This window comes from Thunnus maccoyii, chromosome 2, assembly GCF_910596095.1.
Source record: "Thunnus maccoyii chromosome 2, fThuMac1.1, whole genome shotgun sequence".
In the NCBI taxonomy this organism is placed as follows: Eukaryota; Metazoa; Chordata; class Actinopteri; order Scombriformes; family Scombridae; genus Thunnus; species Thunnus maccoyii.
The window spans coordinates 34,479,132-34,491,985 of record NC_056534.1 but is presented as its reverse complement, the minus strand read 5'-3'; the positions used below and the strand labels follow the sequence as shown (position 1 = coordinate 34,491,985).

At 41.1% G+C, this 12,854-nt stretch overlaps 1 protein-coding gene across 3 annotated transcripts in view; it reads right to left on the bottom strand.

Annotated features, from left to right (window-relative positions):
- Positions 1–12,854, bottom strand: part of helz (helicase with zinc finger) — a 54,719-nt gene that overhangs the window by 20,266 nt on the left and 21,599 nt on the right. For all 3 annotated transcript variants that reach the window (XM_042430616.1, XM_042430631.1, XM_042430626.1), the window contains exons 15-19: positions 12,665–12,795; positions 10,051–10,230; positions 8,065–8,166; positions 6,398–6,576; positions 987–1,105 (exon numbers count right to left, since the gene is read on the bottom strand). In XM_042430616.1, coding sequence (XP_042286550.1) covers positions 987–1,105; positions 6,398–6,576; positions 8,065–8,166; positions 10,051–10,230; positions 12,665–12,795 — 711 coding nt within the window. The remainder of the gene's footprint in view (positions 1–986; positions 1,106–6,397; positions 6,577–8,064; positions 8,167–10,050; positions 10,231–12,664; positions 12,796–12,854) is intronic.

Here is a 12,854-nt window from a genome sequence, read left to right as displayed (position 1 = left end):
CAATTTGTACCGAACTACAGATTTGTGACCGTCATCCAAAAGTGCTTTGATTCGAATGAGGTTAGGCAAAAGCATACACACCCACACACTCATTTACTTTTTCCCTGCTGACCACTGCCATGTACGAGACAGCGATGTATCTTAAGTTGAATCTTAATTTAAGGCTGCCAGCGGGAGAGGGTCAGCTAGCTTTAATGAGGCCCCGCACAGTCAATAAGAAAGCAAACGATCAATACAGGCCTCAGCCCTCCATTGACTATTCAGCTGCCTCTTCCGCTGCTGAACGGAGGAGGTTACAGTGAGAGTAGAAGGGGAGAGCGTGAGGAGATGACGAAACACTGTATGAAGGATAATATCCGTCCTTGGGCCGCAGAATGACTAAACTGTTACACAGGACAGACGGGTCGAAGGAGAAAAGCGTGAGACAAAGAGACAGATGGATACACAAGTGTACATTGTGTTTTAAATCCATTTTTCTAGGCCCAATTAAAAATAGCAGAGAGAGCAAATAATTAAAGCAATTATTGCATGGTAGACTCCTGCCTCATCCTCATCCGCTGCATACTGGTAATCCTGCGCGCTGTCTGAAAACCAGGAGAGGAGGAAATAAGGTTTTAAATCCTTGTGTTTGGCTCGGAAAGCTTGACTGACGTGAGTTCATATTTGTGTTATCTGTGGCTGAAGTGGTCTCAGAATCACAGCTCTACAGTGGCTGCTGTCTGTTCTTTTGTATTTGAATGGAGTCTAATCCACAGCCAAGCGCAAATACACAAATGCCGTAGCTACCATCTGCGAGTATTGCATCCTTCCTAAGTATTTCATTTTGATTTATTTTATGAAACATGAAAAAAAAATCCGAAAGAGAGTGAACCATGCATTTACAGCATCTGATGATGAGTTTCTTTCCATTACAGGAACTTGCAGCTTTAAAAGTGGAAATTGAATGGAAACAGACATTTTGTAACTTCTTTACTCTCGGTACTTACCTGCATATGGTCTCCAGCCAACACAATGCGGGTGGTCTTGCTAGCTAGAGCGAAAGGCATGATGGTTTCACACTCCATGGCCTGGGCTGCTTCATCCAAGAGGATATGAGTGAACAGCCCTGACAAAACAGACATCAGTTTGCTTAATTTACTTGAAGTAAACATATGCTGAATATACAATTGTAACGCTCCAAAAATGCACACTTGAGTCTCCTGTTGATAACAAAAATGAGACTCAACTTCCAAGCATATGCACCACCTTTATTGCCCAACACCATCCATCATTTCCGTCATCTCTCTCGACCATTACTATCTTATAAAAGGTGTAAAAGTGTTGAAATACTGCAGCAACACAAACATCCCAAATCATTTGCTCATATTTAATGTCTGATGATGTACATTATGAATTCATATATAAAAACGCTGCCACGTTGAGCATCAAAATAAAATCTAGGCCCAGTGAATCAAATCTTGCCAGTAACCAGACCTGGCAACATTTTTTTTACCGTTGTTATACTGGCACATTAATGAACAATTATTTTGTTCACTGGGATAAATAAAACCCTTGTTGTAACTAATGTGCCTTCCTCTCAGTCAGTTTTTCCTCTTCCCTCTCTTTTAAAACCAGCCCTGCAAACCAAAGGCGAGGTTTTGTGGACACTTGGAAAAGGGATTGAACAGTAGCCTAACGCTGCTTTAAAAAAAAAAAGCTCAAACGGTGCTCGGCAGTATGAGGGGAGGGGATGAAACGGCATGGCAAATGAGTGTTGGAGCAGTGAGCGGGGGAAGAGAGAGAGAGAGAGAGAGGCTGAATAACAACCAGCAAACAGCCTCTGAAGCTTTAACACCATTTCAATGGTAAAAGTAAATGCAGATATGAAATATGACAGTTTTGAAATAACAAAATAAACTCAGGCGCTGTCAAAAAAAAGTAAACAAACAACAGAAACATTGGCTGGCAAGAAAAGAGGTGGAGCGATTTGATTCGAGGCAACATTCACTCCTTAGCATCTGCCTTTGAACAAATGCCTGCAAAACGTATTGATTTTTTTCTCCCCTCCGACTATAAAGCCTCAAACCAGTGTTCTCTCTCTCAACTGTGTGCACCTCATTGAAGAATATGCTGGCACTCTTCCCCCCACTGTGTTCCTGATAAAAAAAAAAAGGCATAGACTTTGTTACAATTGCCTGATGTTTCTGCATCCATATTTGCAAAAATGTGTATAATTGAGTTTATCTATTAGAGCTTGTGAAGTAGTGATGTACAAAACAAAAGCATACTCAAAAAGAGGCATGCATGGATGGATTGTGTACTTAAAAAACAGACAAAATATGGAATTTGCCTCCTTTTCCGCTTTGTAATCATCTCCTTTAACGGTGATGATTTGTTCGATGATAAAGAAAGATTGCTTAACGCCGCGGTCACACTTGCGAAGACGGCGTTTAACATGCGCAACGTTACGCACGAGTAAGCTCGGAATAACAAGCATGTACTTATAAACGTGCACTTGAGTAATCTCTGACTAGTTTTTATACGGGATGAATGAACATCCAAGTTGCGCCGTGTTTCATTGTGTCCAGAGCAATGAAACAGAGCTGGCAGGGACGTATTCTCAAACGTTATTGTCAAGCCTGCTTTGAGCTCTTCATTTTTTCCCCTGGTTTTCATCACTGCATAGAATATGACTTGCTTAACAAGGCAGCTGAAGGGACTTGAAGTCATGTGAATGTGCTTCCCCTTGTATCGCATTTTTAATTATTGAGGCCAGGCACTTTTCTTGACCCCTCCTATAAACTGTAGTCAACAGGATCCCTACTGCTTCCCTGCCTGCTTGCTCTTTTACTTCGATCCACATGAATATGTAACAGCCAAATAAACGCTCACAAATGATGTACGTGGGTCGTTACGAATGGGAATGTTTCCCCGTGCAGGGAGGCAGAGATTAGGAGGGAGGCAGAGATGGTAAATGGACTGCGTTTATATAAACGCCTTTCTAGTCTTCTGACCACTCGAAGCACTTTACACCACATGCCATTCACACACACATTCATACACTGATGACAGAGGCTGCTATGCAAGGTGCTAACCCGCTCATCATCCTCCTGATGAAGAAGAGATGGTCTTTATTAGCAGCGAGTGAGGCAGACATGAAGGAATATGGTGTTTAATGTTTCACCTGGGACATAGCTGCTCGCCTTAGGGAGCCTGTCTCTAAAGCGGAGCTCCAAATTACATTTCTGTAGCTGCTATCCGTCATCGGGCTAATAATGGTGTTTGAATTCGGACACAACAGCGGTGAAAGAGAAAGAGGAGGAGGAATAATAATAAGCAGAGGTGAAAGAGATCAGAGGCCGTGTGTTGCAGAAGTGATTTCGGGGGGGGAAGAGATGACTATTTAATAATAAATGGCGACTCCTTCACCTCACACACCCAGTCTCTCACATTCTCCCTTTCACAGTCTCTTTCGAACGTTTTCACGCTGTAAGAGCGACTTGAAATATCTGTCGTCTGTGAGTGTGAATGGGTCGATCCAGGTACCGCTAACCCATAAAAAAAAAAATCAGGTTTGAAAGCTTTGTCGAACTCCGATCCTATTCAAAGCAGTGACGGAACATCTGACGTCGTTCTTGGATGTGCTCTGGTGTCTGCCGCACAATGTGACCACGTTAGGAGCTTAACTTAATTTCAGATAACAACGTTCCCTTATCGTTTACAGTACGAGCTATAGATCACATTTCACCTGAGCTCCAGCGCACATGATCTTCAAAAAGAGCCCGCGTCTCTCCTGAACCTTAAAATTGGCTCATTTACAGTATTCTGTTTCTATGGTGGGTAATAATTAAATGTGACATTATAGTCATTAAAAGATAACCGTATTACTGTCCTGTGACTGTCCAATTACATAGGCGCAGCTGATAATGAACAGCAGCTAGCAGCATGGTAAGACTCACACATAGAACTAAATATCATCCAGAAAAAAAAAACATCTCGTACCTCATGACAGCTGATTTTCATTCACAAATATGGAGTTTGCTTCATTTCAGCTTTTATCACTTCAGGAAAAAAGGCAGAAATTGATACTGTTCCCACACAAATCATAACAGAAGACAGTTTTGGACGTGTAAACATAACGGCCTCAACGATATAAATATATACAATCTTACTCAATGAGGTGATCACATTTTATTATGTATATTTTTACCTTCCGACATTGTCAGAGGAAATAACAGATGTAGTGTGCAGAGGGCTTTACTCTCAGTCATTGGACAGCTTTATTCTTTTTGTAAAGATTCTTTTTCGGGGACCAACACAGCCGAAAACTTCCGAGGTCACACCTACGAGCGGGCGACCCGATTCATGTGTCTTTCAACTATGGAAGGAAATCTTCACTAGCGTAGCTTTATACAGGGTTATTGTGCAGCTCAACCGTTTACATAGGCAGACAATTAAGTTCCTGGGTCTCCTGGGTCAACAATGCTGGAATAAGCAAAACTCATACACATAAACTCAAGTATGTATAGTATCCACATGGCAGATCCCCTGTCTAGGCCATAGAGGAAGAGGAGTATCAACAAACCAAACATAAAACAGACAGCAGTCTAACCATCCGTTTGGGGGCACCTGTGTGTTTGGGATGGAGGATTTGTTATCGCTACTTAGTAGACTCGCCGGCTCCCAATTGCCTCATTTCCTAGCGATTTTCATCACCGTTGAACACCAGGAGAGCGGGGAGAGATGAAACGTGGGGAGGAGGCTAATGATGTAAAGTACATTAAAAAACAGGCAGATGGTGTTCCCAAGCAACAGACAAAGCCCCCTCCGCTGACACATTAGAGGCAGTTATTAGCCTGCGCTGACAAATTGGTTTGTTTTCCGTGTCTTTTACACAACTTAAATGAGTTCCATCCCTCTCTAAATGCTGCGCCCCTGACAACTCTGGAGATCAGTCACCGGGGATGACCAAAGAGCAGGAGACTGAGAGCACTGAGGTGTGTTTTTCAGAAGATAGTTATAATCTTTTGAAAAAACATTTGTGTACATTTAAAAAATATATATTTTAAATTGGATTAATATATCATTGACCTTACTCAAATTGTTCACCTTTTGATGACACTGTATTGATTGTTTGTTTGTGTGTTGACTCAATTCTATGGGAAATTTTGGTGGAACTGGCTGCGTTCAACATCACTCCCTTGTGAACTCATTCGCTACTTCCTATATAACATATGTTCAATAGTGTGTGAGTAATACATTTCATCATTTTGCATCATCGTTGACCGGTGTAGAGTTGCATCTATAAAATGCATCACATTGTAGGACTGTTAGCTGAGAGTAGCGTTTAGATTAGATTTTTTGCACAATTCAGATACTAAATTAAAACGGTGGAGAGTAAATATAGTGGACTATATGGTAAATAGTTGGTGATTTTTTTGGGACTGGATTATATTAAAAGGTGTTTCTTATATTTGTCCACTTAATTTACATATACTGTACAGAGAAGGAAGATATGAGAATATGAATCATCCTCTCTGACACACAAACTATAGTTAGAGTTTAATAAGAGTAATTATTATTACAGATTGTTGTATTTAACCCTTTAACATCCACCCTTTTTATAGAATTTTCACCTATTTGGCACACCCACATGGAAAAGCTTATAACAGGAGAACTGTAAGGCCATGATGCATGTGTTAGGCTTCAAGTGACATCTTCTAGTTTCTGGAAATGTGCTTGTTTAGCATCTGGCTAAAACACAAACAAAACTACACCAGTTCAAATAAGGCTCAAAAAAGTGTTTTTTGTCCTCATTTATAATGAGTCATATTTGAATAACAATAATTAAGACATGCTTTATGCCAGAACCATGCAAATCACCACACACCTTCTACACCTTGTCAACATGTGTAAAATTCCAGACCTCTAGGCCGAACCTTATTGGAGCTAGGGAGTTTTTAGTTTGTGGTGTCACTGGTGTCCCCAAACCTCTCCAGTTATCTCCAATTGGCCAAACTGTGCCAATTGCTTTTACTCATTACTGTGTGATGCTACCGCTTACAACTGGCTTAAGCGGGTCACCAGTGACCCGGTGGATGTTAAGAGGTTAACTGTATAACAGTGTCCATTTTTCTGGTCTATGGTGTATTCTGTGTGTTTGCCTAATTAAGCATGTGCCTTTTGACAGACTATTAGTCCGAGCTCAGTCTTCAAATATTATCTGAACACTGGAAACAGTGCCAGATTAAGGTCCTCATTGTGACTGCTGACACCAGACATTTGAAGATACTGTAATATTCTTTCATCCGTCTGCAACCCTAACAGATGTTTACCATTTCTTCTAGAAAATGAATGCTTCTAAAGATGACAGCCTTACTATCCTTGAGATGACTAAATATCCGCTCATATGACTCACCAGGCTCCAAGTCAAGCTGGCAGAGGTATTGGGAGGTGCTGAGGGTGACCACCACCACGCGGTGCCTGAGGATGTCCTCCCTTGTGGGCATCTGGAAAGTGATGTGTGTGTTGGAGATGAGACAGTACTGCTGGACCACTGGGTGGACCGTCTTCACCCAGCGGTTCCTGAAGTACACCCTGGAGACAGAGGAAAGAAATGGACTGTTAATGTGGACTTTGCAAGAATGATAAACATCAGACGGGAAATTGGTTAATCAAAAGTTAATGATGAATAAGCACAGAATGGATTCTTCTTTATTTGAGCAGTAAAGAGAAACAAATAAACTTGGCAGCACGTGTATCTCATGTCTGCAGCAAACTCACCGCCAAAGACAGTTAGGAAGGAAAAGTCTTTACAGATTGCTTTCTTGGGACATTGGTCAGTACCCTTCCCACTCTAGGGCGCTAAATATTCATACAGGGTCTTTATTCTTGACTGCGTCCGCTCATCCCCAAAAGAGACAAGGGGAGCCGAGTGAAGACGTTGCTACAGCGATTATGGAGGAATTCACACCGGAACTGGTTGAAATCAGACTGTCTGCTCATGTGAAACAAGTCATTTGATTGCACATATGGTCCCGAGGCTTCTTGTGTATGTGCAGACACACAGCTGTCATATTAAGCCCTGGCTGGTCAAGGCAGACATTGCTTTTCTGTCCTTTGTGACCTCTGAGGGTACTGAAATGTGATTAGAAGTCACTGATGCAGTGTATAGAAGTTGTGTGTGTGTGTGTGTGTGTGTGTGTGTGTTTGTTGCCTCCAGGTGTAATTCTAAAAGAAAGGGGGTGTTCTTGAGGTCACATCTCCAAAGTCAGACCAGTATCTGCTTGTGTCACCGCTGTGGGGCAAAAAACAGCCCAGCCACTCAACAATCTGTATAATATGGATTATCATTCTGACTGCAGGCTTTCCAATAATGCTAATACAGTTGATGTATAGATGCATGAGTGTCATATAGATGCTTTGTAGCTTGGCTGGCTTCAGCTGACAGCGAGGCCACTGAATACAAATTTAACTGAATTGGAGTCCAAAGAATGAGCCAAAAATAATGTCATGAACTGGTTCTTTTTGGCTATATTAATTCAAACAATAGTACATTATAATATTAATTTCAAGACGTTGTTGTAGGCGGCTTCAAAACCTGAACTTGTCTGGTATTTGGCCAGTATATGTTAGCATTTGTATTGGTGTACTACAGTTGTATACCAAAGAAATGACTAGATCAAGGGCTTTATTGTGGCTGACAGTGAACAAACTGTGGGCTGCTTTGAGGCATGAATGTGTTTAGCTCCAAGACAAGAGTGTGCTTTGGGGATCTGTAGGCCTAAAAAGTACAACAAGTTGTGTATTTTCACAGGATTTCATTTTTTGTCAACTGGGGGTCAGTTGGGGGTCTTAATACCACTACTGCATATACTATCAGAACGTGACTCATTGTGGATCTGTAATGACATAATTACAGCTACCACATGAACCTGACCAGTGTCTCTCAAAAATCAAAATAAACTGCAGCCTGCAAATATTCCAGCAGCTCTATCACATAAAAGCAAACTTTATATGTGTAATGTTTGCTTTAGGGCACATGAAGCCATCACATCTTCTTTAAGTAGGTGTGTGCTTCCTCACCTGAGAGGTCTGGCATGCGGATTGCCTGCTTCAACATAAGGATGAAGGTAGTCCTTAATGTAAAGGTCAGCTGCACTGTTGGAGTGGGTGCAGATCAGGACCCTGTAGAGACAAAAGACAAACAATGTGAGATACAAACTATGATCCACAGTCGCTGGTTTACTTTCATTTATATCACCGGAATACAAAAATGTTTTTCTAACATCAAGATGTGCTTCAGGGTTTTGTTTTTGTCTCAAGAGATTGAATCAAATATTCATCTCTGATAAGAAAATATTCATTATACTACAGGTTCACATTGGCCTGTTGAACATCTGTTGTATTCCATTCACACTTTCTTCATCTCACACCTGACTAATACTATAAAACATAAAATATAAGATTTATTTGACACGGTGCTCGTTTACAAGTAGGCGCTTTTAGGCCTGCAGTTGCAATGTTAAGAGGGGGGACAGCGAGGTTTTATACACTTATCCAAAGTGAAAGCTGTGTGAAACTGTCTTTTATCCATTTAAATGTCTGTTAAACATCACAGCCACAGATTTGCAGAGACAGCTTTGAGCATACCGGGTGCACCTGACCGGGGTCTATACAACGTCTTCATCACCGTTTCAACAGTATGATGAGCAGGCAGCACTAGTCCAGAGGGGTCACTTTCCCTTGTCTCGGCTTTTAAAATATCTATAATTCATCCTAAACATAGAATATTAAATGTATTCGGAGTGAAATGAGGAATGAATATTACATTGCTACACATTTTTCAAGGACATTTTTTTTTTCTTTTACATTACATATATACGAGCCTCTCTCCCTTATTAAGAAACAGAACGTTAGCGTGTGTTAAGGGGACACTGTCCAAGGTATTGCATTCATTTTTCATAAAGACCAGAGAACCATTTATGTGCTTTTGCTACATCGCTTTGCTTCTAACACAAGAAACTGCAGGATCTCCTGTGGGTGTCCGCACACAGTGAGGGAGTTCACTAATGATGAAAAATGACAATGGAGAATAATTGTGCAATGTTTTATTGTGACTCAACGCTGTGTGGCCTGTTGTGGTGGCATAACTTGATTGATCATATTATGGTTTGCATGAACATCCATTCTAGCCCAAGAAATGCACTCATAATCAAACTAACCATGTGCATCCACCACAAATGACACAAATTCATCCAAATGACCAGCAAAAACTTTGCCTTCCAGTGAAAAGCACACGCACACTAGTATGTACACGCCCACACAGTGCAAACACACACACAGCTTGACGCTTTGCAGCTCAGTGTTCTCTTAATCTTTAAATGTCAAACCCAAGGCTGCCACTGCCCCGGAGCTAAAACGGAGGCCATCGCACACCCCAGTACGCCCCCCCCACCATCTCCATCGCGCCCTCTGACTGACCTCTCTTACCATCTGAAGCGTTTACCGCTGACACAAACTTCATGCACACACTCCTTTCCCTATTGACATTCTCTTTTCTTTCACCACCTAGGGGCCAAGTAGCCTACAAGGTGGAGAGGGAGGTTTGTGATGTCAAGGTTGTGGGATAAGATTCATATATGAGTTTTTATGTTATGTGGCTAAAAAAAGAAAAGTCCACAATATCATACGAAGAGATGCTTCTTCTATTTTTGTCTACACCATTTATATCAACGAGGGTACACTAAAGACTCCTCACAGAATAAAACAATACATCAAAGTCAGTCTCCATTATGACCATAGAGTTGATTCAGCACCTCTCTGAAACAATTTCAACAAAAACTAACCATTATAAACTTCATAAAAAGGTAGGATAAAGACTTTTTGAAGATGAGAAACACAAAACAAGAAGGCCAAGATATACCATATTTATTTAAAAGTACTGTCACATTTAAATAAAATCAATATCAACACCATGACCATGAAAAAAAGGACGGGAGAAATTTAAGGAGAAGGGAGGTTTGGGGTTGTAAAACAAGAAAAAAAAACCCCAAAAAACAACAAACAGACCTGCTGTGGTCCTGGCGAAGGATGTGCTTGACAGCCTGTGCCAGGGTGAATGTCTTGCCGGTGCCATAGGGTCCGATGATGAGGATCGGGGGCAGAGGGATGGTGACTGGGGTGGTGATGGCCAGGATGGCCTCTTTCTGCTTGGCGTTCAGACGGGGATCCAGCTGCTCGTCCCACTGCCTGAGGGCGGAGGGAGGAGACAGAAAAATTTTAATGAAATGAACTTAGAATAATTATGTTGTTTTGTCAAAGTAGCTATAGTAGCTACGGAAAACATTCTGTTGATCTGATTAACTTCAGCGGGACAGAGATGGAGTGAGAAAGACAAATTCTTGCATTGGATGATGGGAAACGTATGCTCACACACACACACACACACACAACATACACACTCAAGATGACAAATGACATTGCGTCACTCGGGAGAAGGTGTGGTGGGTGGATGAACAAGGGAGAGGGGAAAGAGCAAAGATGTGTTAAAGACACGGGATAGATGGAAGCGCAGGAAAGAAAGGCGAGAAGAGAGACGACGAGAGGGAAACGACACGGGCGAAGAATACGTAAGAAGTGACGGCAGTTCAGCAAAAGTCCTACATAACCAATCACAAGAAAGAAAAACAGACTATAAGCTGAGAGCCAGCAAGCAGCAGTCTGTCTAACTATAGTGGAAAAATTACCTTGTGTAAATATATTTATTATGAATATATTATATTATGCAGTTGACTCATGTGTAGGTTTGACATTTACAGTAGTGGAGACGTGCTGGCGTGCCTGCAGGTCAGGTCAGCACAGGTCACAATAAAGTGAAAGATAAATTACAGTTTGTTGTGTGTTTACATCTAGCAAACTCCCTCTTATTTTATTTATTTTTTAACAAACAAACATCCAAAAGGCAAAGGAGATGCAGAAAGGATGTAAAAAAAAAAAAAGCAAAAAAACACATTGATATTCTGCCACCACAAAAAAAACAGTGCGTTGGCAGCACAGAACAGATAAAAATACAGACAAATCCTTATTAAATAATACATAGAGGTGGATATATGTGTTCAAACAATACAGATGGGTAGGAGGGAATGACTCGTATATGTGATTTCAAACACTTGTGAAAGTGTGAATTAATTAATGTGTTTGTAGCGAATGTGTTTGTCTGCTAGCATCACGGTCCTCATTACGAAGACCGCATCCTCTAAAAGCTGTGAATCCACCGACACCAGCTGATTGAGCTCCGACTGAGACGTGGTCTTTTGTATGTGTGTGTGTGTGTGTGTGTTACAAAGATGAATGGATGAGATCAAGGGGTACAGTTAGGAGTGACAAAAAGCCTCGACTCTTTTATACCAATTATATTTTCTCCTCGAGTGAGAACGGAGGGCGAGATAAACATATCAGTCTTCTCTATACTCTCTATACTGCATTTTTGGCAGACAGCTATACTGGTATCAGACTGTTCTGGTGTAGAATCATAAAGGATATATATATATGGCTCCAGTAATATTTTGTTTGGGTTATACCTTTACCTTAACATGACTAATTAGGACATGTTAATTCTCAATCACTGACTGTTGTGAGAGGCATAGTAGCTCGCCTATTAATGCTAAGTAATGCTGTCACAGCTTGCTTATTAGGCTTATTTATTCAAAAAGTGAAATTAATTCTCTGATGCAAGCTGTGAGCAAAGACACACGTTTTACCACCGTGGAGGATAACTTGCAGATAAATAAATTTGGCTGTATGTTGCTAAAACACACTGGCCAAATCAGTACTACAGTGCAATCTCAAACCGTCATCCACTGGTAGACTTCAGAATACTTTGCAGTTAAGGTGCCAAAATGAGTATTTATATAAAAAAAACAAATCTAGTATAGTTTTAAGGCATGACCATAAAGAAACTGTGAGCTTCAACTTCAACTTAAATTAACTCCCTGGCCAACATTCAATGAAACACCCTCACTTACCCAAATTCCAATTAAAACAAAAGTCCACATCAATCATATTCTGGAGCAGAGATAAAGCAGCAGCCTTGAAATCACGGGGGGATTATATTTGACTTTGGTTCGAGTCAATAAAGATTACCGCTTCACCTGTCTCAACTTCAGAGAGAGATATCTAAAGCTGAAAGGAGGTGCCGGCCACCGAGTCGGCAAGGCGAGGGGATATTCGGTCAACTCTCAAATTGATGCGGCGTCCCCTCTGTGAGGGTATTTGTCAAGCTAATATGATGTGCAAGTATTAAAGAAGTTTCTGTGTAATAAACGTGTTTAGGATTAGCGGTATTTACCATGCATGAATGTGTGTGTATACTGTGCCAATTCCTCCCTTTTAAAACAATATGAAAGATTGTCCATCAGCGGTATGAACATGAAATGGTTTGTTCAGAGAGAATAGTTTATCTGACTTCATTTAATTGCTTCACATTTCTCATCATTTAAAGGCAGTAACGTATGAATCAATAGAATGAGACACCTCGCCTGAGGGGAGGTGAAAACCATAAAAGCTTTCAGTGTATTAACAATTAATCCTGTTTTTCCAATATAAACATTAACAAAAATATATATTGTGTAACAGGATGAGATATTGATGAAGACGGTGTGTGATTGTATACGTGGTTGAATACCTGTTCGGGCTCCAGGGGATGGTGGGGACGAGGCTCACGTCAGGAAAAAGGATGGTGTTATCTTTGATGCGATCCAGGGCGTAGTGCATCTCACACAGTGGTAGTCTGTTCAACTGGAACTGGAGCTCCACCTGACACAAGAGGCAACACAGCGGTCAATTTCTATCCTCTAAATGCCTTATTACTGCTT